Below are 27,998 nucleotides of genomic sequence, written 5' to 3'. Positions count from 1 at the left end.
ATTTTAATGTAAATGACCAAACTTTATTGAAGGTTTTGTAATTAGCAGGACTGTTAAGAAAGCAGAATATTTTACACCTCAAGTATAGTTATGAGCTAATTCTCGTGAGAATACAGTACAAATAAAAGCTAATATAAAAAGGGCATCCTCCTTCCACTGTTCAAGATTTCATTATTTGTAAAATAAATGAAGTCAAGTTTAAAAATGTACTAAGCTTCAATGCTAGCAATCAGAAAGTTTCACTGTTCAGATGGTCTTATTCCAGAGATTTTTTGCAATGCAGCATAATTTCACAGCCATAATGAAAAAATTTATGGCAGCTTGATACAAGTAAGATTTCAAAGTTGTCAAAAAGCATTAAAAATATCTGCAGTTTAAAATGAATTCCAAGTTTAAAAAAAAAAAAGACCAAAAAACCCAACAACCCACTTCAAATGCATATGAAATGCAAAACTAATGCCCTGCAGGCTACTGCAAAGTGTTGAATTGTCCTCAAAGAGATCTGTCAGTCAGCACAGCTTCTGGATAAGCACCAAAACACATATGTTCCAGCAACGGGCACATCATTCCAGTTGCACAGAGGAAAATAGAAGAGTAGGGAGTCTTCAACTGATCATAGGCATTCTTGAGAAAGAAAATCATGTTGCACTCAGTTTAAGATGCTTTAGTTGTTGGATACCAAGCACAAACATGAATGTTTTCATTATTAAAAAAAAATCCCAGTTGTGCCCTTTACATGTATTAAAGTGCATTAAGTCACCATCTTAAAGCAGGCCAGAAAGTCCCTTTGAAATTGGTCCCTAAGCACTGCAGTAGCATTTGTAGTGGTGAAAGTAGTGTGTTACAGAAAGCCTGTTTCACACCACCATTGTGAGTACAGTGAAATTCTGTAAATTGTTAGTGAAATACATATTGAAGCTCAAAAAGGATAAGACAGTGGGAGTACAGAACAGCTCCGTTCTCATGCTGTGGACAGAGGTTACCTGTTGAAGCTATCCCACAGCCAGAGACTTGTTTCCATGCACCTAAATACACTCTTTGCAGGCTTCCAGAGTATTTTTCTAGTTGAGATAATTTGTATGTAGGATTCCCTTAATGTCGATGTGCAGTATAGCGTCGCTTTCATGGAGGACAGCTGTTTGTTAAAGCTAAAACCACTGATTTATAAAGGCCCAGCACCTTGCAGCACGTCTTCTAGTAAAAGGCCAATTTATTCTTCATCGTCATCTTCATAGTAACGATTCCTTTTGATCTGTTCTTCCACAGATAGATCTTCCATATCTTCACCCTCCCAGAAACCAACATCTTGGGATTTGCGATTCTGGTTAGGAGACGATTCCTTAGCAGTCACGACATTGGCTAAGCTGGAATGCTTAGGAGAACTTGGTTCAAGGAATTCTTCATTTGGAATTTCCTGCTCTTCCATAGTGTGTTCTTCCTCATCTGTCTCTGCATTCACCTGGCCATTTTCTACAAAGTTCTGCTCTACTGTTTTGATACCAGACAATTCCTGTTCTTCCTCTACATTTTCCTCTTCAGCGCTCTGGATGTTCCTGTTCTCAACCTTCTTCTCCTTTTGCTTTTTGTCTACCATGACCTCTCTCTCCAGTTCCTCACTTCTTTTCAACATGTCTCTCTCTGCCTTAGAAGAAGGTGAATTCTCTGTTTTATGGCCTTTAACAGACATTGTTCTAAATGAGGCTGCTACTGTAAAGGGACGACTTCTTTCCTTCAGCGAGGAAGATCTTCTCAGCTTTTTGAGATCCAGATCCACATCCTCCAGCACATCTGGCTTGGAAATCTCTTCTTCCGGGGGCCATTTGGGTTTGAATACTTTGATGCCCTCATCTAAGGCACTTCCTTGAATACTTTGGTCAGATGGAGGCGGCCATGCAATCCTGAGCTTTTTTGTTTCTGCTGGTCTCTCTTCTCTTTCAGGCAAAGCTGAAGCTTTTGCTTCCATACTTGCTGCCAAAACTCCTACTTTTGCAATTGGGGCATCCTCCACTCCTGGGCTTTGCGAACTTTCTGTTGCACTTACACCGTGGATGGTTTTCTCCAGGGATTCTTCATATTCGGTTTTGCCTGCCCATAATTCCTTATGCTGTTTGTGTCCAAAGCCTTCATCATAATTGCCTTTTGATTTGAAGAGCTGATTGAAGTGAGGCTTGCAGTAAATATTCCCACGCAGAGATGCATATGTCCCAAGACTGTTCAGGAAAATATCAAGTCAAATGTTAGCATTCTGTGTCTCGGCCACCAAGGCAGGTGTATATTTTAGTTATGTTACTGAAGAGATTCAGTTTCAGTCTTCCAACACGTTTAGAAAAGCTTAGAGCTTTCATGAGTTTGTATGGCCCTCTTTTCAAACATCAGGAATTCTTTACAAAGTTGGACATTATCATTTTACCCCACAAAATTACATTAGGAGTTTACAAATAGACTACACCAAGTGCAAGAGCCACTGGCAGAACTAGGACTGTATCTCCACTCCCACACTCCTCCCCAGTTCACTGGATCATGGTTGCTCAGCTAAGGCTGAACCACATCTTACTCAGCTGCCGCAGAGGAAAGCTACACTTCCTAGACAGCAGCCAAATGGAGCAGTGTGTTTACCTGAGTTTACTGTTGCAATAGGAACAGCGGAAACAGCTGATGTGAAACACCTGCTGGTTGGCAAAGAGCCTTTCCATCGGGTACACAGTCTTCTGACACCCAACACAGGTTTCCTTCATTGGCAACTGAAATTTCTACGGGAAGAGAAAGCTTGTTAACTGGAAAATGAATCAACTGCTTGGGGACTTGGCTTGGGTTCATGCACGGCTTCCAGAGTTCTCAGAAAAATTGCAGCAATTCACTTTCTGCAACTCAATGCTAATTATGGTAGAGTGGGTTCTGGTGGGCACCGAGTGAGGAAGAGGCTACGGCAGGCCCACAGGGTTGCTGTGGCTTGACAGGAGCCAAGACTTTGCCTCAGTGAATTCCACAGCTGAAGCATCACAAGTTGAGCAATGGCTGAGAAGGAACAATGAAAATACTAGAACTCAGTTATAACTTTGACTGAACCAGTTCCCAAAAAGCTGCCTAAGCTATTTCTGCAACCTCAATTTTTCTTTACAGGAAAATGATGAAGAAATGTTCACATAGATTACAGTCAGTATGAGACTTACCAAAATAAAAACCAATAGCATAGAAAAAGAGCTGAAATAACCTCAAAATAAAAGGTAAAGGTGGGAGGGAAAAGGAATGGAATAGGCTGCCAAGTGGTTTGAAATTATCCACTTTTGTTAAATGCTTTCCCTCTTAAAGAAGAGGAAATAGTCTCAGCATAGATGCAGGCAGCAGCAAACACTTCAGACTTCATTTGCAAGCAGTTCCAGTTCTGTCACAAAGAAACTATACTCAGGTTTCAAGACCTGCAGCCCTCAAACTTGCTCAAGATTTAAAGTGAACAGGGCTTTGAGGTTAAACAGCTAAAATTGTTTATGTGCTCCCTAAGAGAATTTCTTGAGAGTTTAGTGCAAGGGTAAGCTTAAACGCTACAGAGTCGAGTGTCACTACTGCGCTGTATGGGAACGATTTCACATTTTGTTTTCTAACAGCATCAAGGAAGCAAATACATTGCCCATGAGAAAAGGTCACTTGATGCCATTTGCTTCTTGGAATCTACTAAGCTTGGCCAATAGGGAAGACACTTTAAAGGAAAAATTAAATAACTTACAGTTGAAAAATTGGCAGTCTCAGGCTGCATGTTAATTACAACTACTTTAGCAGCAGGGTAAAGAGTGCCTAGGCTTCATACCATGGGTCTGCAGAGACACATTGATATTGTGGCTTTCCTTTGACAAAGAATTACCTGCTACAAACTTACTAAAAGCCTTGAGGAAAATATGATGGCTAAAGAAAAAACAGGAAGGTCACAGGAAGACATAATTACAGCAATTTATTTATAACAGGCTAGAAACAATGGTTAGGCAATGAAAGTTACAATACGTGAGGGACAGATTGCTGAAGACAGGGCCAGCTGAAGCCAGTTTGTCACAACCATAAAGTCTGCTGCCAATTTAATTCCAGTTTAATAGGTACTTCAATTTTGTTAAGTCATAATTTTGAAGTCATAGTAGATTAAAGTTCTAAGTATGATGACAGCTTGACCAACAGAAGTTCAGAGTTCCTTTTGAAAAAAAAAATTACAATTTCTAGGTGCTGCCAAAACTGCATATGAATTCTGAATTTTGAGTCACTAAATGAAATCTCAAAAAAATGAGAGTTTACAGATGCAAACAAAAATCTAAATCAGCCATGCTTGCCACAGGGAGCAAGGCAGCAACAATCTGCTTGCCCACCAGAAATAGCTCTCCTGGAAAGCTTAAGTTTTGCACGATGACATTATGGTGCTGGCATGTGCTTCTGCAGTGCACATCCCCATCTAAGAAGAGGGACTTACTTGTATAACAATGAGCCCTATGTCTGATGGAGAGGCGTTTTGGGGTGTGAAGAGAAAGAAATTCCTTTCCAGGCCTACTACAAATAGGAGCTACAGAAGGAAGGTGAGGCCCAATAAATATGAAAAAACTTGAGAGAAAGCTGAGAGTTGAGCTCACATTAGGAGGGAAGCAGAAGGCAGGAGTAGAGGTTAGGAACCAAGAACAGGAAGCAGAAGCTGGAAGAGACAAAAAGGAACCTTACATGAATAAACAGCATCTGGGTTTCTATCTCAGCAGTGCAGCATCTAAAGCAGTACCAAGGTAGAGGACTAAAATGGTTCTAATTATCTAAAGAGATAGCACAGAGGACCAAAACACACAACCTGTGTGTATCTTGTATGCTGTAGCAGACTGAGAATACAAAAATTTACAGGCAGCTCTAGTTTCACATGCTGGCATTTATACTCCAGAACACTAGGAAGCCACATCTCACTGGTCTTCATGAGGTCAGTGCAATTCCTTTCAAAGATAGTAAAAACAACAAAAGCACAGTTGTTTCCTCAGGAGGGATCCAGGAAGTCTGTGGCAACCCAGGGAACAGGCATCTAACTCCAGACAGCACACATGACAAGAAAGTACAGCATGATCAAAATGTTCAGCACTGCCATTTGTGCGTCTAATAAGATTAGCAAATACATTCCTATCCAAGAAGTTCTTCATCTGCTTTAAGCTTTATAGCTCCTGCTCAAAAAAATGTAACATTAAGGACTTGTTATTCAGAATGCCAAACTCAGTCTTTGTGGAGTCAGTTACCACAGTGCCCCTACTAGAAAGTTGCTACCAGTTGCAGTTACCTTGGGAATAGCTGGAAGAGGAGGGTGGAAAGCCAAGCCCAGGCCTACTAAAGGCTCTGAAAAGCAGTAGCAGGACCTCAGGGGCAGCCTCTAGGAGCACTGACTTCCCAAGAGGCACAGACCTGATATGACCCCTTTCAAACAGCTTTCCCACACTGGAGAGAAACTGCCTCTGTTGCAGGGGCACACTGTTGTAACAGCAGCAGGGCAGCTCCCAGCAAGCAACTCAGTCTTTGAAGAAAAACTAACAGTTTTGAGATGCTTTTCCATTCAAAATTAAAGTTTCCTCACGAACACAGTCTGCTCAAGACAGATCAGATATTGATACCGTTACTGCCAGACCCTTCGTGACCACATTGGTTGCATTAAGGCTTTTCAATATTAAATAGAGAAGTTAGCTGGTTTTAACCATTGCCAGTGTTTGAGAATAAATAGCTGCTTTACCTTCACTGCTTTTGGCAGAGATGCATCGGTCTGGCCACCTGGTTTAGAACCAAAGTTTTGCTGCTTTGTGCTGACAGGTTTCTGAACTTCTGTCTTGCTCTCCACATTTTGTCCAACTAAGGGAGCACAGGAGTAAGAAAAGGTATTACAATGACTTTAAAACCATGGAAAGCTTATGCTCAGAAGACCAAGCAGCAAGACTACCAACTAAGGGCTAACACATCTTTTTCTTGAACATCTGCTATTAAAACTTTAGATCTAGATAAACACCATTATTCTACTTTTCTAAATTACCAGGAAAGTTAGGTTAATAGGTAAAGGAAACTAATATATGGGATCCAACATCTAACTTCCAGGAACTATTCTTCATTTCTGCAAAGTGCTCACGTGTGGGTTTGAATTTAAGCATAAAGCTAAGGCAACCTGGGAATGTGCTTATGTACTTCCCTGAACAGGAACTTGTCTCTCTCTGGACAACACCAAAGACATCTAGTAATTGTCCTGCATTAATAAGTACTTCAGCCTATTGACTGATGTAGCAGTTGCCACAGCTCTAAGTTTAAGTCCAATTGGTGAGGAGGCTACACTTAAATATGTTCAATCAGAGCAAACGAGTTACAGATGTCTTAGAATTCCAATTGCAAATGAACTGCTAAACCTGAAAGAAATTCTTATGAAGTTTGAGTTAGGCACAGGACAGATTTTTTAGTACAAGACAGGTTTTTATTGGGTTGAATTTGTCATTTGACAGGACTGATCTTAGACATCCTACACAAAACTGAGCAGAGTTAGTGCTTTTCCTCAGCCATGTGCTTTACTCACGTTGAGGCAGGAGAATGAGTACTTACCATTGCCATCCTCTGGAAGACCAGAGTAGAAAGACAGGTTGTTCTCACCTACAGAAACCTGCAAGAGAATATTAGACCTTGAACACCTTTGACCTTCTGAAGTCTGAATAACGATGGCCTGAGTAACACAACAGGCAGCTTAACGCTGTAAGCACTTAAATAGGGAGACACTGGCCACACTGAGGTGCACATGAGGCTACTTTTTGTGTTGTGAGGCAAAAGGCAGAGTCCAGCTGACTGTCAAGAATGTTAGTTGGGCTGCAAGGTAGACATCCTCCTATTACTACAGCTCTTGCAACATTCAGATCATCTACCATAGTGTTCACACACACAAACATCATATTTTTGTTTTCCCAAACACCTGCAGCTTGTCCACCTTTATCTGTTAGTCTTCAGAAATCCTTGTTGATGTACCTCCCAGGTTTTCTTACTTAGAAATACCTTGACACCAAGCAGGACCCATTTACTGCAAATATCATGGCTCCCTCCAACATTTGACAGATCTCTGACATTTAAACATCCAAAGACAGTGCTTTTGGGGAAAAAAATTTTTTTAAATAACCAGCTGTATTTTAAAAAAGCTTTTGTAGAACCACAAGTCTGCTCTTCCCAGGTTGGGACAAACATGCCTGGACCTATCCTGTTCATCCTCCGTCAGAAACAGATTCATATTTAAAAAAACAAAAAGCAAACCAAAAACTTTTTTTAAGAGTTGGATATAAACAAGTTTCAGATACTAAACATGTTACAGATAAAGCTCTTAATGTATATTTCTTTATTAAACTTGGCACTATTGCTATTATATCAAATAGTTGTAAATAGGTGCCCTGAGAAACTAAAGTACTCTAACAAGATTAACTGCAAATCATCACTAATTCACTTTAATGATTGGAAGGTCCACTGCAAGCAACTGAAGTTGGCAAATTAATGAGGTAATGAGGAAACAAGTTACATATATTAACGTACTCTGGTCTGCTGAAAAAATAACTAACACTAGGATACTGGGAAGTGCACTGGCATGTTCTGTGGCTGTTAGAGAGTCACTCATGTCTGGCTACTAAATCTTTCACAGATTCAGTGTGAAAAATGATAGAGAAGGCTAGCAAGTTTCTTTTGTTTCCTTTTTGCCATAGGATTCCTGTTTCTGACATTATTCATGGTAGTTTTAATTAGGCTTATTTCCAAGGTTCATCATGCCATTTCAAAAGGACAATCCTGGCTCTCAAACAATGTTCTATTCAGGTTCTTTATTGCACCTGGACACCTCAACAAATAACTTCACAATTACAGCTGAATACAAGAAATTTTCTTCAAAACTTCCATTCAACAACAGGGAAACCTTCTGATATAACAGGTGTTCTTTTAATTAACTCACCTTTTAGCAAAAAGCAGCCTCCACCAGTTAAACATGAAGCTGCTCAGCTGTCAGCGAGGAACAGCTGAAAGCAACACTTTGGCCCCTTGCCCAAGGAAGGCTGGAAAGCTCTAAAAGCCCTCCTGGCATTAGGCTGCCACGTGTTCAGAGTGGCTGGAGTACACAGTACCCCAATTATTATTCAGCTACTTTTATCCCATCTGCTGTCCCCAGTTTAGTATACAAATGCTTGAGCGTGCTTTATTATCTCTAATTCACAGAGTAATTTAGTCTCAATTTACAGCTGAAGCTCAAAACCAGGAACAAACCCAAACTGGCATTCTCAGTTACCTTAATAAAAATTTAGCCACTAAATGCAGAAGAAACAGTGACAAACTCCTTTTACTTGCGTCACACAAAGATTCTCATGGGGTTTTTTCCTGCTGTGGTTTCTTTTTTTGTTTTATTATATAAAAAAAGGCCGCAACTCACAAACAAAAGAAATACCTAGCTGTGAATCATCTTTTTACAGTTAGGGAACACAACACAAAAAGTTTAGGTGGCTTCATCATAGTCATCAAAAATTAATGGCAGAGTAAAAAAAAGCCCAGAACAAAAAACCCCTACAAAACCATCAGAGGTTTCAGCCCTAGTCAAGTACTGAAGCCATCAGAAAATACCTAAGTATGATACTGAAGGATTCTGCCACACTACAGGCATGTCATTACCGAGAAAGATATTTCAGGGGAACTCTCCAAGAAAACTTAAAATGTCTCTAGATATTCTCTGCAGCTGCTAAAAAGTCTTCCACAGAGACTTGCTAGCTTGTAATTCAGATACAGTCTGAAAAAAAAAAAAGAAGTATCAGGAATTCTGCAGCATGTAAGTGCTCTGTGTCAGCTGCTTGTATTGAGTTCCTAGATGGCATGTAGAACAAGCATATCAGCTGTGCTTCTACAACTAGTTCCACTTAAAGTGAAGTCCTTGATCTTCACCAGCATGAGCATCTTACCTTCTCCCCATCCTGACAGGAAATGGAGTCCTCAAGACTTGGTGGCATATTCTCCTTCTGCTCAGATTTGTAATTCTGGAGTTCACTTTCACTGGCTTGAATCTCATTCTATAGAATAAAGCACTTAAAGTTGACAGGTTCTTTTCCCCTGGGAAAGTACTTGCTTTCTGTTTTTCTTAAAATCGTTTTTTAAACTGTTTTCCTAGTACATACAGTGATCATTAAAGGAAGGGGCATAAAAATCTATACAAACTTGGTAAGCGATACATTCTAATGAAGATAAAAGATGGGGCTGTAGAATTTGACTCTATAGAGGTAATGCCAGCATTTTTCTAAACAACTCTTTCCCTATTGTCAGGTTCCTGTTTAAAATCAACTCTCATTTTTTCCCTGCTCAATCTGCATCTTCCTTTTCCAGAAATGTTAATTTTTCATTTTAAATTACAAGTATTTCAAGACAAGCACTACCTAAAGTACTGTGTAACTGGAAAATACAGTTCGACATAAATGCAAATCCTACCCTTGCTTCAATACTAGTCAAAAACCTAATTCAGTTATTTGCCAAGACTTTTGTTCTTGACAAACTGACTTGATAAGGATTTTTACAAAAGAATCTTTCAGACTTAAAAAAATCCAGTGAAACCTCGTGTTTCTTTCATTGCCACAGGATACAAGATAATTGGAGACAGACTCGTGCCTTTCACAGGGCATCTTCTCTGTAACGTGAAAGAGAAACAGCCAAATGCCAACACCAGCATCTTACTGGATTTTGTAAACAAGTCTGCACAAAACCAACCACATCTAATAAGTATGTAACAATGTTAGAATTTTAATGTATTGATGTCCAAATGTGCTGTCTATCACCTCTCCCTCCCCTCCCTGTATCACTTGCAATGCATGGAAATGATTGCTTCCCACCCTTACTCTAACCAACTGTAGAAGTGTCTATCAGTTTTAATCCAGGCCTAATTACACCACAATGCCCTCAAAATAGTTGTTCCCAGGAGAGATTATGGCTTTCCTTTGTAGCACAGATGTGGCACATTTTAAGAGAAGGGAAGTACAAATACCACACTAACATATCAAAAGAGCCCCAGTTGCTTTGTCAGCAGGGAAGGAGAATATCCACCAGTTATGGCTGCTGTTGAAACACAGAAGTACTGCAAACACTGGCCTCGGAAACCCTTGTTTGCTCCATCCTGTATGCTGCCCTTGTCAATGTGCCAGGCCAAAACCGGAAGAGATTCTGCCAAATGGGACATCCTAAGAGCACCAGGCTGGACTGACACTTAAACTGATAGCGCTGGGCATTTGCAAACAAGAGTCTCAAGAGACATCTATGGTAAATCTCTTGCCATTATGACATAATTTACTGGATCAGCTACGACTCTGAGCCACAATCTGGGAAAGGCAACCTAGCAAACCGAATCCAGGTGAAAAACAGGATGCAGAAATCAGCAATTAGCAGTTAATCAGATTTGTTGCATTGGCTGCAATTACTTTCCACTCATGCAGTGAAGTTTACTCTACTTTCCTCCCGAGGGCTGGAGAATTAGACCCACACTACATATGAAATTCAGAAATCAGGTCAGCTGGGTAGAGACTTTTGCCTCTCTACAAAGATACCCAGGAAGCATGCGCTCTTCCCAAGCTCGAACCATCATTTTTGGCTTTCATTTGCAGTGCAAGCTTCCCAACTTAAAAAGGCCCTGCCTCTTAAAATTTATTATTCTGGTTAATAAAAGTCATACTTAAGCAATAAACGTTCCCATCATTAAGCAAAAGTATCAGACAGTTCCAGGAAATGTACTTAAGCACTTCTTAGCAAAAGCTTGGATTCTTGCAATCTCTTCAGCTGCGATACTGTACCATGATTCATTAATTGCTCATTTCCTGATCAAATATCTGCAAATTGGCACAGGGTTCATTCACTGCAAGAGTCTAATTGGATCCAGATAATGGGTGAGAAGACTTGAAGGGAGGTGAAAAGCAAAAGGGAGGAAAACTGATGGGAGATCCCAAAGCTGCAGGCCAAGAGATCTAGGCTCTATGCGCTGTATGACATTGGAAGTCACTCCATCTTACTGTGCCTCAGTTTTCCCGAGCTTAGAGCTAATGTACAACACAGAATGGAGTTTGGTTTTAAAAAAAATACACACAAAAAACACAACAACAAAAAAACCCCAAACATGCAGGGAGCTACAGACATGCAGAAGGAAAAAGAATGTCAGCTATGTTTCAGAAGGACCTCAGTCAGTGCCAGCAATTAATTCCTGGGAAAACTTTCAAGATTATTCCAGGAAGATGCAAATTCTTCTTTCTTCCTGCAGTATGTAGAGGCAACTCTTCATTACAAACTACTCCTATGGGCACAAAGTTATTTTCAAAGAAGATGGCATTATCTTCAGAAAGCCTGGTTTCTATAAGATCTTCTTTCCAGTCTCAGGCTGGGACAAAAATTCACTTCTACACAAGCCAAAGAACAGACTTACCATGGTACTGGGGCCTGTGGAACTGCCCTGCTTCGACACAGCTGCCTGATACTTCGCCAGCCTATCCTTTATTGAAGTTTCTGTTAAGCGAGGCATGTCCAGGCTTTTCTTGGTCTCTGCCTTCTCTGGGCTGAGTGCTGGACTAGTATCTACAAGAATCCATGGAAAAAGAACTCTGTGAATAAAGGGTAACTTTCAGGAACACCAGAAGACCTGTCTACAGAAAGAGGTAAAAATCCTACCCCTTCACCACTCCCAAGACCACAGAAATTCCAGATCTGGAGAGCACAGAAATACTTCAGTCAAAGATTTATGCTCCAAGTCTCATAATTAATCCAGCTGGTTCCAGACATAGTGTATTCACTAGAGGCAGCATCCAGCCAGTGGGCTCCGTCGTAGTGAGCAAACAGTTTTAACACTGAAGGTTGTTTTGCTGTTATTGTCAAATGAAAGCAGCTGCTACAGTGGTTAAATAGCAATACACATCATTCCTGTAGTGGAATAGTTGTCAAAGTGTTTTGGGGAAAACATGGGAAGCAAGGAAGGAAGTCTCACCTGCCATTTCCACCCTTTCCATGACAATAATTTATCATATGACATGTACAGATGAGGAGCTTGAGAACAAACATGAAATAATTCCGTTTAGTCTTGCAGGATCATTTGAAGGATGTTTTTAGCTCAAGAGGAAAGAAGCATTTGGGACCTTAAGTCTTTGCATAGGTGCAGATCTCCTGACTCTCAGAACTATGCCCCATCACTTGCCATCCATCTTTCATTTTTGCTGTCAGATGTTAGCCAAATAGGTTTAAAAAGCCAGCTCCTGTGACTGCTCTGCTATCTGAGTTCCTCGTATAATGGTCAGGTCTTCAGTAATAGCTTAATTGTTCAATAAAGAATAATAAAAACCCAACCTTTCACTAGCTAGGGGCCTTGAATGACTAAAAAGTTGTATGAATCATTAAGGTCCCTCTGGAGGACAATAAGCAAATGTAAGTAGTTTTTGCTGTTCTCCCCAGTATTGCTCAAATAAGGACACAATGTGCATCACTAATTAGTGAGATATAATATTAGCCATAGGCTGAAAACACAAAAGATTGTGACTGCTTTGTTAGAAAAGAGTCTCCAAACATAAGAAAAATACATCATTTTGCTCAAGTCATAAGGCTAGCTGTAGTTACCCATGTCTGGACAAAGTAGGAGGGATGAGAATTAAAGCAAGAAGGCATATTGTCTTGTCTGTCTGCTCACACTTTCTAAATTTTACTATTAACTACTTCAAGGATTGTCCTAGGATTAAGACACGGAAAAAATGGGTTCCATTCCTTAACTTGCTACTTATCTCCTGTGCCTTGGTTTGCTGTGCTTAAAAGTAGAATGGTTTAAAAGTCACAGCGAGATTTAATTAATTAAATTCAGTGCTCGCATGGACTTTACAGATGGAAGATGGCTGCAGTTTCTTCCATTTCTGAAAGGCAAAAGTTATTTCCATTATATTGTATAAAGTAGTTTTATTTTATAAACTAGCCCACCCCCAAAAAAACCCCAAAAATCAAAACATAAACCATGAGGTTTACTCACCTGATGTATTATAGCTCTTCTCTCCTTGGCCAAGATCAAAGTCCTCCGAAGAGAGGCTGTTTTCAGAAATCCTCCTACCGACTGCTGTCTTCCTCTGGTCTCTAGGGACCTGTTAGAGACAAGACCCACCTATCAGCTGCCTGGACAAACAAAGATTGTTGCGTATAATCCTTTAAGATGCACAGGTGTCACTAGCAAATCTGCTTTACTGGAATAAACAAGTCTAGCAGGTGACATCTTATTTAACCAATATAAAGTTTGATCACAGAATACTTGACCCTCTGTCACCTGGAAAACCTTCCTTGAAGAGGTCAGTAGATGCCCTTTGACTAGTTATCTTTGCTGAAGTCAGAGAACCGCAAAGACCAAATTTTTAAGCATTTACCACTGCAAATAGAAAACTTCAGCCTAGCTAGATCTTTGTATTTCTTACAATTTCTTTTGAAGCCGATGTTCAAGGTCATTTTATGAAGATTTTAAATCAGAAGGATGAAAGTAGTGAGCTATCAAAAATTCGCACTGATTTTCAGCAGCAGAAAGAAGAATAAACACTATTGTAATGAAAGTTATCTACAGTTACTTGTTTTGATCTGGATAGCTCGTGCATTTGGTACCAAATAATTCCCTAATTAGGTCTGATAAGGCTGAAGCTTAAGCAGGAGAGTGCTAGAGATAAATATTCTCAGATATCCAGGATAATCGCTACCAGCAATGCAGTGCTGGACAGGGTGTTCTGTAGCGCTACCACACAGATGCTCTGGCTGGCTCTATCAGATTTGATACTCATTTGGTGGGACCAACTCCCCAAAAATCTAATGCTCAGTAAAAAGATTGTGAAAAGAAATTTCAGCAGCTTTGATAAATGCTTATGAAGATGAAATCAAGCTAAACTCTGCACAAGATAGGAAGTTTTCACAGCTGAAGGTCAACCTATAAAATATTAGAAGGTGATAGATCTTTGTTCCCTCCCTAGGAAGAGTTAAATCACAGAGCCAGTTGGAAATTAAGATTGAGGCTAATGTAGGGAAAAAGGCAGGTCTGGCAAGATGCTCCAACCACACATTCTCCCCCAGCCACCCCCAACTTCCAACAAGTTTCTTATTTGCTGGTCACCAAACTGAAGGAAATTCCAAAGTTTTGTTTTAACAGAACTGCACTGTAAGATAATCACTGTGAAAAATCAGGCTACTTTGGCGTACAAAACGACAACTTTACCAGGAAAGGAAAATGCAGCTGGAAAACCTCTTTTTCCATTAGCATGGGAAATATTTTCTATTTCTGTGGTTTAAGACTTTGGTAACTTTTCTTACTGGAAAACAGCTTAGCTATGACAAGTCTTTTCCCTCGACCGAGTGCGTTGATAGGTTCAGTTTGGGAGTGTCTGCACACTTGTAAGGACTTGCAGATTCCTCGTTCTGTGCAAACTATCCTTAAGATGATTCTTATTCAGCCTATGTCCACTTTAACGTCACCCTGAGTCCACGAGTCTGAAGTTCTTACAACTCAGAAATTTGTTGCTCAAAGGGTCTAGCTTTTGACTAATAAGCAAAGATAACTGTAGGCAGAATACACTTGAAGACAAGAACGTTTGAGTATGCAGACGAGAAAATATGTTTATTAGCCCACTTGAAACCCTTGACTATTTAATCACTGCCCTGGGTTTGGTTTGGGGTTCCCCCCCCCCCCCCTTATTTTGGATTTTTTGTTCTTGGTTGTAGGGAGTTTGTTTGCTTGTTTTAATAACATGGCACCACACACATTTTTCTTGCATGCAGCAGGAGCAAGAAAGCTACAAATGAAAAAAAAAAAGTTTGCAGGATAGACACATAGGAAGTTTAACTGGCAGCAGAGCGCATAAGAAGTTTTCACTACTAGGGAACAAAGTCTTAAGTAATTTAGATCCAGCATCTGGGATTCCAGCCTCACTGAAAGAAACCATCAGCACTTTCCAGGAGAAAAGGGCAGTTACAAATCAAGATTGGAAACTTGTTCAGGTTGCCTCCTCTCATTCTCCTTTGCTTCAAAATCTCATTTCAATTTATTTTCACTGTAGTCTTTCTCTAGTGACATCATGCTGAACTGCCCTCATGTTGAGAAGACAAAGAATTCTCAGTTATCACTGAAATGAATTATTAAACAAATTAAACCTCTAAGTAAGAGTTGGTGAGTGGCCAGCGTGTTGTCAAACAATTTTGACAAGTGTTCAATCGGCTGCCATCAACAGGAATTCTGGAGCAGGGTCCAGCACCTCATCTAGACGCATGCACAAAATCAAGGGCTTCTTCCAAGCAACCAAAAAACTCCGTATTTTTACCAGCAGCAAAGGATTCAATATTAATCAGAAACAGACTCTCCTGCTTGACTCAATAGGACCTTCATGAAGGCTGGAGAGTTCTGACTCAAGAGAAGAGGGCTGTCCCTGCATTGTACCACCTTGCTGTGGAATCCACTGCAGCAGGAAAAGTTCAGTTACGGGAGGCAGCCATCTCACGACCAACTAGAACAGACCAAGTTAATGAGTACTCCAACTAGCAACTGAATCACCTCCACAGTCCTGCCAGCTCCTCCCTCTCCTCCTGTCCGCTTTGCCACCTCAGACATCTACAGGTATTACCATTTCACCCAGAGAACTTTTCTGTAGATAAGCCGTATAACACAATTAGCCTAAGTCTTGAAAGTAAAAATCCAAAACAACAAAGTACAAAAGCTTTAGTTAGAGTTCAGAGATATTTCTTTACATGTCCTATAGTAAAACCTACAAAGTCAACGTTGTGTAGATTTTATATCAACCCTTTTTTACTGGGAGGGAAAAGCAAGAGTAACAGAAAAAAAATGTTTAACAAAGGGAAGATGAGGGACTTTCCCCATTGCAGTCAAGAGACTGACCAACCACAAGTAATCAGGGTTATTACGGCTCACCAGAGGTAACACCATTCACATGAAGGAACCCCTGACTCCCAACCTTATGCCAGTGCCACTCGGTTCCCTTTACAGCCCTGGCTGGGCCACACTTCCCATGCCACAGCTTCTGCTACTCGCAAAATGAGAGAAAGTATTCCTCACGCCTGGAAAGCCTCAAGGTTCTAAGACAAAAGAGGTGAGCACAGAGGTACCACAAACAGAGTTAGCAGCATTTCGCCTCAGGCACAAAGAGTTGTTGGGCAAAAGACCAAATAAAAGTTACACCTATTTCATTCTATGCTAACTGTGTCAAATGTGACCCCACACATAAGGTTAGCTACACAAGGCGGTAAGTTTTTGCCTTAAAGGAAAAACACAAACCAGCTTGGAGACAATTTTTTAAGAAGTACTGCAGATCAGTCTTTTCTTCTGATCTTCCTTGTGTATGCTTTCACTATCACTTACAGGAAGAATTCTTTGAAATTGATAAAAGACCTGATGTTCAGTCTTTGCTTAGTGCTGAACCGATCTAGACTGACGTGCCTGCCTTTAACGTGGTTAGAGCATTTTTCTCCATGAAGATGCAATAAAATTGCAGAAGACGGAGCAAAATCTGAACAAATAAATGAATAAACTAGGAGGTTTTGCTTATAACCCTGAAAATGAGTATAGGTTTGTTTAGAATGGGTGACTTGAGTCCGGAAATCCAGGCTCTAAGCTGGATTCTTGCCAGAGACATGCCCAGCAACCAGGCAAGTCGTTTTACCTTTACTGCCACAAAGTTACAGCCATGTCACTGCCTATCTTATACAGATGTTTTGTCAGCAAAGCTCTGAAGCGCTTATACCTTAAGGCTGAAGTAAATGCCAAGGAAAATTGCCATCTCTCAACTGAAGCCTTGCTTGCACTTAAACCAGGCGTTTATCAATGGACAGAGTTCAGGAAAAGCATAAATGGAGGAGGCAGTTGGAGAGGTTGCAGTTAGCCAAGCTCACACCATTGCTGCAGTTGCTTCCTACCTTAGTGAAAAAGGTCTGTGTCCCCATAGTGCCTATCTTCGTTGTACGTGACAGCATGACATCATCCTCCAGTCCTCAGATAAATTCCCAGACCAGAAATCTCACAACAGGGCTTTCTAATTACAAAGACACCCCCTTCCCCCTACAGTTCAATTTCAGAGCACTTCCTGCCTTTTGCCTCCTAAAATTAAAAAGCAGCCACATGAACTTGGAATAAGAACATAATTCAAACCTAAGCTGAATAGTTTCGTACCTACTGTATGGTATTTACTGTGTTCAGTCGGCTTTCAACAATATTTAAATTACTAAGCTTGACATAAATATCAGTTCCAGATTCAGTCAGCTCCGAAACAATTTATTCCCCAGGCTAAGATAAAGTTACTTGAAGCCCATCTGCAAAACGGTACTTTCCTGTGGAATCCTGACTGATTAATCCTACAGCAAGAGTTCAGAGAAGCGCTATCGGGAGATCACCCTCCACAGCCCGCCCTTTCGCTGGACCTGATAGTACGGCCAGCTCTTACATAATGACAGAGACTACAAAAATCTAAAGGTGTGAAATTACTACATACAGACCCAAAACTCACTTTAACACAGAGGTGCTCCTCTGAAGCCCTTAATTGTTACATATTTAAACAACTTTTGCCCAAAATGTGTTTGTTTTACTCAATACTGCAAGAAAACCATCCGCAGTAAAACAAAGCCAGAAGTGTAGGAAACTATGAGAAAACTGGAAAATCCACCAGCATCAAGGCCTCCGGACTATGTTGCAAGTCACTAGCATATGCAACTCATTTTCTAGTTAAGCAATTCTCCCCGGGGACACACAGTCTGCAGTCCACATGCAGGATCAGATTTCATGAGCAGTTGTAGGAAAATGCAAGCCCTGTGCATTTGCAAGTCAAAACTAGTGAAGGCAGGAGCTTGTCTGGCTATCTCTGCTTATTTTTCCCCCTGAGGATTTTTTTTTCGATAGGAAACATTTAAGATACAAAGATGAGAGAACAGCAAAGAAAAGAGGGGAGTATTTCACAGGACTTAGATGTCTGTCTCTGTGTGCATACGTGTGACTCACATACTGATACATATATAAAAAACCCCTCTTAACCCTGGCAGTACTTCCATCTCAATTGCAACCGCCCGAGACTGTTGAGCTCACTTCAAACAGTTACTTTTTCTTTTATACACATATATAAATATACAAAGATAGAATTTTCACACAATTCACGTTGGCATAATTCATCTTAATCTAAAGGCAAGAGATAAAAAATCCCAACTTGCTTATAAAAAAAATCTTAATAAATTCCTTACTTATTTTCCTCTCTTAAACTGTACCCCTTTCACAAGCAAATTCGCTTTACGTCTCCAATGAGCAATCACAAATAACCACAAATCTAAGCACTCTGCACATATTTGTATAGCTCAAGTAAGTTATTAACACCAGCTACATTATGTTTCAACTAAAACAATGAATACAATTATTTGCAGAGTCAATAGTTTGGAGCCACTCCCTCCAGGGACTTTTCCTGATGCCCAAGAGGCAGCAGAGTTTTAGTTTCTCTTACGATTTGAAGGGACAAATCCTTACCTTGGTGTGAGTCGCTTCACCCTTTTCAAACATCATCTTGAGTTTGTTCAGCGGAACGTTGTATTTCTCAATCTTCCCCGAGGAGTCGGTGTTTTCGCTGGTTTCAGGCTTTTCCACTTCTCTGGACTCTCTCAGACAGTTTTCCATTTTACCGCTCTCTGGCGACTGGCTTTTAAACTTTCTGCTGTCACCACCAGGGCACTGCAGCTGGTCAGGGGTGCTGGAAGGGGCCTGGGCGTCAGAGGTAGCACCAGCCCCCGGGCTTTGCTCCGTGTCTGGGGAAGAAGCAGGGCTGCTCCCGCCTCCTAGCCTGGGGCTAGCGACCTTGTGCCTAACCTCAGCACAGCTGCTTTGTAGTGTTTCCTTCCGAGACTCCGCTCCCAGCACTGGATTCTCCCACTTCTTCTTTAGTACGCTCAGATTCCCCCTTTTAAAATGAGGGGGAAGATTTTCTGTGTTCTACAAAGAACAAGAAGTTAATTCCAGTTATATGCCCGATGAAGCATTAAAGCACTTCCTTTCTATGCAAAAGGAAGCTAAAGGCTCAGTACTGATCTCAGCTCTCTGCTTTTTCAGACAGCTGTGAATAGTTACAACTGTGCCACATGGAGAAAGCATCCAGGATAGGAAAGGAAGGAGGGGGGAGAAAAGTCAGGAGCTAAAGCAGGAAGTGAGCAAACAGGATGGCCTTATAAGGAAAAAGGGAGTCAAGCTCTAATGAGTTAAATGACACACAAAAGGCTTGAATCCACACATGAAGGAAAGGGGACCGAATTCCAAGCAACAAGGGTCTCTAGTCCGAGAACAAGCAAGCAATAGCAAAAGCAGCCATATGAGAGAGAGGTGGGTGGTGTGCCAAACATTGCAATGTCTTCCAGCTGGTTCAGAAGACAACAATTAGTAGGCCTTCCAAAAAGCTACAGATTAGCTTTCAGGAACCACTACTTTTTTGGAGCTATGTATTTCTACTGGCAGTTAACACCAGCGTTTTAGTTACAAGAGATCTGTCTTCAGTATTTTATACCATGCGATGTAAGGCTCAAGCTTAGCACTGACAACAAATGCCTTTTTGCTCCCATTTACAAATACCAGATCAGTTGCTGGAAGTTTTTTTCTATTTCACTCAACACACTGAAAGCTCTAGGCAGGAAACATGCACACAAGTCACAAGCGCTGCCTTACCACTGAGAGTTAGACGGTAATGCACCGGACAGTAGTACCCCTCGTTCTCAAGTGCTTTTCAGACCAGTTTTGCTTACAAGTAGTTACCTCTCCCCATAGTAAGAGACCAGATTCAAATCTAATACCTGCCACCATCGCATTTTCGCTGTCTCTCCCTTATGGAGACCACTATGTATCAAACTCATTGCAAGTGGAGCAGGTCTGCAAGGCTTACAGGAATTAAACTGGATTAGCAGCTATATTAGGATTTAAGTCTCTCACCCTATTACTCTTCTGGTCACATTTTGAACACTGCTTTGCAAATTAACTTGAATCCACCTAGACTTCAGAAAAGATCAGCCTGCTCGCTGACTGTGTTTAAAAGAAAGTACTAAAGTTATAAGGCAAATGTAACGTAACAGAAATACTGAAAATTGCGCAGCAGGTTTCCACCGGGACACCTCTGGACATAACGCCTATGGAGTCCTGGCATACTCCGTAAACACACGTCATTCTTGCTTGGGACTTGCCTGTTCCCTGATTGCACAAGCACTGAAAAAAATTTAAGACTGAAGTGTACTTTTTAGAATGCTAATTTTATTGCACCTATATCCCAAACAGAAAAAAAATTTACTCCCAAGCATTAAAGAGGTCAAGGCAGCATGATCTAACAGAGACTTACCTATATATCCTGAAAACATTGCCAGTCTTCTTAAATAAAAATTAAACTAAGGATCTGTTTCTACAAAGACCTGCAGCCTTAGTGCCTGGTATTTCAGGCAGGGTCCCCTGGCCCCAGAACAGTAAGTGCAGGGTACTTTACAGGAGGGAACTCGAGGCTGTAACAGAGCCAAAAAGGATGGTTCTGCCTCATGCAGGGGCATTTTGAACCCTGTAAGCCACTTCAGAGAAGATGCCCCTAATGGATTCTCCAGCTATCTACACATTAGAGTTCAGAGAGGCTGGTAGCTTCTTTTAAGCAGGCTCTTAAATTTAGTTAAGAAAGGAAGAGGTACCACACAACTGCCTACAGCTAAGAACAAAGAGGTGGATATTCATGTGTTGTGGTTAATTCGTTTTGCCTTTTGCTTAGGAGAGAATTGGTGATTCACCATATAGCTTTGGGCAAGGCACTCGCTTTTCTTTCATTCCACTGGGAAAGGGTAGGGGGAATGAGTCAGAAGCAAACACTATGTCTAAGCCAAAATTTCTGTAGGACACATGGCAGCAACTTTGATATTCCAAAAATCAACTGTCACAGAAACATTGCACGTAGGTCATCCCTTCTGATGGCAGGCTGTTGCTTATTGCCTAGGAAACAACTACTTACACTTCTTTTCTTCTCAGTAGTGGCTTCTTCAGCCGCTCTCTGATACCTTTGAGAAAGAGGAAAGAGAAAAAAAATACCCCACCACAAACAGTTTTTAACCAGAATATTGAATACTCTTGAAGACAGCTGAGATTTTTTTCCCCACCAAGGATCCTGTACACTTCCCAGACCCACCAAATAAAACCAGAGGCTGCAAAAATAGTAGCAAATAGTACCAGAACAATGCAAAATGATAGACACATTTCAAGTCATTCAGTTTACAACAATAGCACACATTAATATATTTCATTACCTAAGCACTCTGATTCTCAAATGTAGACCGTTTACCTTGGAATAGCTGTATTGTTTCTGCCACCCAGCTGTCTGCTGTGCCCCCTTGCAGGAATAACCCAGCTATTTATACAGCAGCTGCTGAACCGTAACAAATTACAGCTTGGCATACGCAGAAAATCTACATAAGTGCCAGTTTATTTTACTATGCTGGGTTGTAAACGGCACCAATTCAGCAGTTGCTTCATGAGCAGCTGAACCATCCCAGCAGTGGAAACAGTAATCACAGCCCTCTGAAGATAAGCCACCCCGGATCATGAATCAAAGTCCTTTAAGAAGCGTTAGAAAACTCCCAGCAACCTGCACACCCCTCCACTGGGCTTAAGTACATCCACAGCTAGGAGCACACCCACTGCGCTGATGACTGAACTGCGCAAGGCGATTGAGCTTTGCTTTTGAAACGCACAAATTAGGCAGATGTGACAAATTTTGCCATTTGTAAGTAGAGCTCTGCTCTTCAAAGAGAAGAGACGTCACCCAACGTCTGCTTGAGCAAACGATATTTCTGTCTTTCTTATCTGTGCAATTCTACTTTTGATACAACTGTGAACACGTTGCAGGCAGTAAATGAGATACTAATGTCTTAATAGTCACCAGCTTCACACTTTAAATAATTGCTGGTATCAAACCAATAACTAATATATATCGTGGGCTCCATTCCTTCCAAGAAAAAAACCTCTTACATGCGGATACCTGCTCTATTACTCATTTTTTCTTTATAACAATTGATTTCTTTTCCTGCTGTGAATGGTGTGCTCCTGTGTAGATTTCTCTTCGTTGCACTAGAGTAGACAAATTGTACCTGTTGACCAATTATAATTGTTACTTTTTTCTGCTCTACAATCTGCGCTTACTGCCCAGACTGAAAGCTGCTGAAGGAATATAGCCGGCCTCTTTAATCAATACAAACATATTAACCTATGTCTCTGTACTATAAAGGTTCCAAAATTTGGACAAGACATGCTGAGGAAGTACATTTATGGAGGAAGAGAGATCAATACTGGATGAAGCAACAAAGAGAGGCATGGGCATGAAAGTGAAACACCACGCTGACAAACAAACAAGGATTGAAGAGTCCCAGACAGCGCACACTCTGTAAGTCAGCCCACCACGGCGCGCTGTTTACATCTCTGCTGTTGCAATTTGCATGTCTCTGACCTGACAAAACTGATAACCTGAATGCTACGTGTAATGAAAAAAATGTTTTCACACAGAAATATTTAGGGAACAGCAGTTTAGACAAATCACGCTCCTCACTGTGAGTGTCAGTGTTGGCAAAGCCGGTAAGTAGGACCGTGTCTTTCCAAGGAGCTGACACTGCTTATGTAGAGGGACCTTACTTGATTAGGAATAGCCGTTTGGATTACTTCCAGTAAGCCCTTTTCAAAGGATTATCAACATTTAGCAAGATGACCAGGTTTTGTATTCAAGCTTCAATGGGTGAATAAATTACCTTAACAAGAGCCGCCAAAGCAAGCAGCTTCTCCTTGGGACGGAGTACTTAGAGAGTAACTCAGAGGGCTGTGTTTGTGTAAAGTCCAGATTGCAATTACCCTTCCCTATCGACTCCATAAAGTTTCTCCCGCACTCAAGATTTAAATACTCCAGAACCTTGCTACACTACTAAAGCAATAGCCTGGGAGGCTTGGTTGCCCAAATCCCGCTAAAAATCCAAGCTGTAGTCTATAATTTCCTTAAGGAAATAAAAGCTGTTCTAGAAAACATGTACAGGCTGCCACCACTAAGTGTATGAAATATTACTTTATGATTTCACTGTAACCCATCATCCATCTCTCAGAGAAAAGGGAAGGGTAATACTCCTTTTCTGCACATGTTTTGTGAAACTTCTGGAAGGGGGCATCTGTGAAAAACGTGGCTACTATGAAATTCCCTGAGGGAGCTCTTACTAGATGGCTACATCTATCACCTGCAGTTGACAAAACTACTGTTTCTCGCTGGTCTTCAATTAACTGATAAAGCACTACTGCTACTTTTTATAGTACCAGGCAGGAAATGCCATGTTAGCAGAGAAACCCATGCAGTTCGTGCTTAAGCAGTTCAAGACCATTTCTGATGAAGTAAAACCCTAATGGCAATACCCGCCTACATCCCAGCACTCTGCCCTCAAAAACACATTGCAGTTTGTAGTTTGACAGAACACGTTCCCCTTTATTTTCTGACAGCAGAAAAAAGATATTATAATTCTGATTGCTGAAAAAATACAATGTCGGCAACTAGAAAAACTTTTGCCCAGCACATACTAAACCAGAAACTTAAATGCCTATGGGGCTGTGTTATTTTTAAGAAGCAAAGCAACTGTCAGTGAAGCAGTCGTCGTTCAAGGTACCAGCTGTCAACCTACACACAGAGCTTGTGTTCAGCAGCCTCCCGGCACTTACTTGGAGAACCTCTCTGCAAGAGCCGATGACTTGTTCTTGTTGACTAGAGAAAGCTCTTTCGCAGTGATTTTCAGAGACTGTGAAGTCCATTGATTTCTAGTAAACGGGGAAGGCTCCATCGTATCACCACAACTACCTGCTCAGGAAGAAAGTACAGCATCAGTCAACGTGAATTATGTGAGCAGAAAAGTAGTTTCACAAAGTGATTCCATACTAAGTCGCTGTTCAGGTGCTCCCGGCGTACATGTGTCGCCAGGTCCTGATCGGTCAGGATCTTGACCACCAACTGACTTAAGAAAAAGGCATCAGGTTAAAATTATAAATATTCTCTGCAGATGCCATTGAGACGGTGCCCTGGATAAAAGCCACAATGAACGGGGTGAGAGAGAAGCCGTAAGCCATGGAAGGAGTAAGAAGCAAGCGGTGATTGAAGAGGGCGCAGCCGTGAAGCTCCGTATTTCCCACACACACGGGCCCCAAGAAGCCCTGATATGCCCTCTCTCATTCTGGTTTCTAAGCCAAATGTGCTGGCATTTGTGTAAGGCGGCTTGAGTTATGAAACCTAAGAGGATGTAATTCCTATGCAAACATTTTTCATTCACTCTTGTGCTGGCCATTCTTAACGCAGCAGCCGTTTCCTCTGTGAGCTGAAACAAGTCTTGTGTTCCTGGAGGCAGCTGTAAACCTCACGTTGCAGCAGTAGCTATCGGTTACCTAAGGAATAGCTTCGGCTACCCCATCCTGCTGTAAATGGGAAGAGATTTCGTACAGCTTTTCACCACAGAAACCAACAAGACTATATCAGATTTTTTTTTTTTTTAAAACATACTTCGTTTTCTTTTGTGGAAGAGGAAAGGAGGGGAGATTAATTTAAAGAGCTCTCCGATAAGACAAAAATAAAGCTTGTGGGGCAACGCCTTTCCTTTTTTCCTCTTTTCTTCTATCCCAGGTCTCATGTCACACAATGCCTGTAGCAAGTGCACTAAGCGATCCTACAATGCTAACATCGGGCAGGCTGATCTCTTTCTCATATCTTCCATCAATTTCTTTAACTGATTTGCACCCTTAGGTGACAGAAGTCTGAGTACAGCTCTGCTTCACCACTAGTTACGCTGTAAATGGAAGCACCGTAAGACAACTTGATATAAACAGTCAATCAAGAATAGGAAAGACCACGTTTCCAAAACCCTCACAGGCATATAATGCAACCGCTCACAAATGACAAAGACCCGGCATTCTGCAACGCCTCAGTCCACAAGAATTCAGCTGCAGCAAGCAGCTCACTGATTTCATGAGCTGTGAGCCTCAGCAATTCCCCGTGCCGAAGGGGAGCTCTGGGTCCGGGAGGTGCCCCGTGGGCGCTGGAGCCAGGGGAACCTCTTGAGTGCTGCACCCTGCTGCTGCCTGGAGAGAACACAGGTGGCAGACGGACACGTTGCTGCCTTGGTAGATGCAGTCGCACAGAACGGGGCTTTCTCTAACATTCCTTAATTCACCTGATGTAATGGAGAGGACAACGCACCATGCCAGGACATGTGTTTTCAAGATAATGATTTAGATGGTGCTTTTACACGCACAGGTAGAACCGTCGTGGCAGACAAGAGTTATGCCAGTTTTTGTGGTGATGTTGAAACACACCGAAGCTACTTATCAAGGTTACGTTCCCAGGCGCAGGTTGCTGCAGCTCAGACTCGCGTCTCCCACATAAGGCAGTCTCTGAAACGCATCCCTTGCCCCTTCCGACTGGCAAGAGAAACTCAGGCCGCAGAGTTACTCCCTGAAATTCATGCCTTCCTGAAAACACTCTGGACCCTGTTATCCTCACCTGTTAACCTGCGAACTTCTGCCCAGACTGGACCAAGAGAAGGCAGCGCTCCATTTGGTGGTTAAAATAGTTACCAGAGTCTTTGCCAACTGCGCAGACGATCATCCACAAAGAAAAAGGACCTGATTAGAACAGAAGCGCTCAATTTTCTCCCTTTTTAAAAAGCCCGTTGCACATGCAAATGAACATGCAGTTCTGTATTGCAGGATGGAGTCCCTGGCGCTGATGCCCAGCAGCAAACATTTAGCCTATTGATTTAATAAAGCCACAGAATACACACGCAGAGATTATAGATCCAATTTACACCCAAAAAACGTAAGTCCATGTTAAAGAATTCTGAGCCATCCGTGTAATGCCACAGTTCAAACTTTTATGATTAATCTTGAGCCAAAAGGAGATCACCTGAAGCCCCACTTTGTGGGTTAAAAGGCCTTTCACAAAACAGAGGCTGTTTTGCCCAGGAAACAGTAGCTGGGCATTCATTAGAAGCCTCCCTTGGCAGAGACAACAGGTTGCGCATTGACATGCACCTTACACGGAAGGACGGTTTCAGTTAAATACTGAGAAAACAAAATCTGGTTTAACTGTCCAGAAAATAAGTCCGGTTTTGATGCCCGGGCATTCTGCCGCAGCTTGCAGGGATCACCGCTTGCATTTTTGTTCAGTTTCCCTACCATTTTCCCCAATAAAGCGCCAGGTACGTTAAGACAATGCGGCCTGCTTTGGCAAAAAGCTCTTTACGAAGGTGCCAGCTACCGCTGGGATGGTCAAACGGAAAGTTAAGCAGCATATTGGGAATCTCAGTCGCTAGAAAAGCCACAAACCAGAATGCGAGGATGCCCCGAAACTTGCGCTCCCGCATTTCTAACGCCGTTCCACATTCTTAGCGCCTTCCCATACATTTATCGCGGTCTCAAGCCTCTCCACGATTTTTGTGTGGTTCCTTCCGAAGAACGTATTCCAAGCCGTTGCAGGGAACAGCCCTTTATCGTACATATTAGAATTTAAATGGGATCGGGAGCACTCTGCACATTGCGATAGAGACAGGTTACGCCGACACGGGTAGCATGGCGTCTGAGCAGGGAGCCCAGGGTTGTGCAAGATGTGAAGGAACGGAAGGGCTGTGATTTAGCCGCTGTCATGCACCAAACCTCGCTCCGGTAACTTTAACTGTTTAACGGTAGAATAAAAATCCGTATGCCCGGAAAAGTCCCGAACGCAAAACTTTTTATTAACACCTGCCCCAAAGTGGAACGGGCTGACTTACGGATGGTTCCGGGGGCTGCCGAACGGGACATCTCGCCAGCTCAGAGCGGCCCGCCCGCGGAGCAGGCGGGAGCGGGCGCAGGCGCGCAGCCCTCGCCCCGGGCTGGCCCCGACCCCCCGGTCCCGACGGCACCCGGCCCCGCTGTAGGCAGCGGCGGCGGGGCAGGACCGGGGCTTCTCCTACTCCGCGCCCGAGCGCGGCGCCGCTCCCCCCGCCCCACAGGAGCCCTCGGGCCGAGCAGCGGAACGCCGACGTCCCGGTGCGCCACGCCGGCGGTGTGCCGCCGCCAGCCCCGCACCATCCGAGCCGGCGGTGGCCCGGTGCCCCGCGCCGCCCGGGCCGGGTACCGGGAGAGGGCGAGGGGAAACCCGGAGGGGCGCGCTCCAGCCCCCCTCCGGGGCGGGTAACGGGCTACGGGCACCTACACAACCCCGCACCCCACCGCCGGGCTGCCGTGGCCAAGCCCCTACACCAGGAGTCCCCGCAGCGGGTCCCGCTCTGGGCGGCCCCGGCCCCGCCGTCGGGGGTCCCACCGCCACGGCTCCTCCGGCAGAGCCCCCCCCGGGAGTGCGACCCCCGCCGGTCCTGCCGCCCCTCCGCCCGTCCTGCCGCCCCGCGCGCCCCACGCACCTGCGGCGGCCAGGAGGCGGGTCCCGCACGCACACCTGTCGCGGCTGAGGCGGCGACTGCTCCTCCGCCCCGCCGGCGGCACCGGGCAGCCGCGCCGGCCCCGCCCGCCGCCCCGCCTCGCCGCCGCGGGGCACGCCCCCTCGCCGAGTTGGGGGGGGGGGGGTCTTCCCCAGCGCATGCGCACAGCCCCCCCCCCCGGCTCCACAGGGTCTTCCCGCGCGCGTGCGCGGCGGGCGCTTCCCGCCTTTTCCTCGGTGGTGCTGAGGGCTGGGGCTGCTCGGTGGCCTCCTCTCGTGCGAGGAAACGGGACCTGCCCGTGTTTCCCGGCCCCCTCTCTGGGCTGCGCCTCACGCAGGTGTGTCCTGGCTGTTGGTATGTACAGTCCCAAGCACCACAAGGGTGGGCTGGGGGCACTGGGGGCCCACAGGCTCCTCCTGCATCTGGCGAGGGTGGAACAAAGGGCCTCAGAGCCACGGCTTGTTACCTCTTCCAGAAATGACCCCGTGCTCTGTGATTTACTGGTGTCAGGAAGGCGCTAG

At 43.2% G+C, this 27,998-nt stretch overlaps 1 protein-coding gene and 1 long non-coding RNA gene across 4 annotated transcripts in view; one reads left to right on the top strand and one right to left on the bottom strand.

Moving 5' to 3' along the window:
- LOC135317915 (uncharacterized) overlaps positions 1–26,765 on the top strand; it is a 28,760-nt gene extending 1,995 nt beyond the window's left edge. Inside the window, exons 2-4 of the long non-coding RNA XR_010376500.1 lie at positions 9,607–9,747; positions 22,278–22,433; positions 24,073–26,765. This is a non-coding gene — a long non-coding RNA (uncharacterized LOC135317915). The remainder of the gene's footprint in view (positions 1–9,606; positions 9,748–22,277; positions 22,434–24,072) is intronic.
- On the bottom strand, positions 2–27,577 carry LIMA1 (LIM domain and actin binding 1). Of its 3 annotated transcripts, none has more exons than XM_064474548.1 (11): positions 27,460–27,576; positions 23,738–23,873; positions 21,009–21,054; positions 18,518–18,976; positions 13,010–13,118; positions 11,432–11,580; positions 8,940–9,047; positions 6,574–6,631; positions 5,726–5,841; positions 2,617–2,750; positions 2–2,210 (listed from the first exon to the last, which is right to left on the bottom strand). In XM_064474548.1, exons 2-11 carry the CDS (start codon positions 23,854–23,856, stop codon positions 1,211–1,213), a joined length of 2,298 nt encoding a protein of 765 aa, XP_064330618.1. In that variant the 5' UTR covers positions 23,857–23,873; positions 27,460–27,576; the 3' UTR covers positions 2–1,210. The 3 variants fall into 3 exon arrangements, with proteins under 3 accessions (XP_064330618.1, XP_064330619.1, XP_064330620.1); XM_064474549.1 differs by lacking the exon at positions 27,460–27,576 and adding an exon at positions 25,563–25,661; XM_064474550.1 differs by lacking the exon at positions 8,940–9,047 and having other exon boundaries at positions 27,460–27,577.
- Between the last annotated feature and the right edge of the window lie 421 nt (positions 27,578–27,998).

The sequence above is a fragment of the Phalacrocorax carbo genome, chromosome 27, assembly GCF_963921805.1.
Source record: "Phalacrocorax carbo chromosome 27, bPhaCar2.1, whole genome shotgun sequence".
NCBI lineage: Eukaryota > Metazoa > Chordata > Aves > Suliformes > Phalacrocoracidae > Phalacrocorax > Phalacrocorax carbo.
This window is presented reverse-complemented; position numbering and strand designations above follow the sequence as displayed.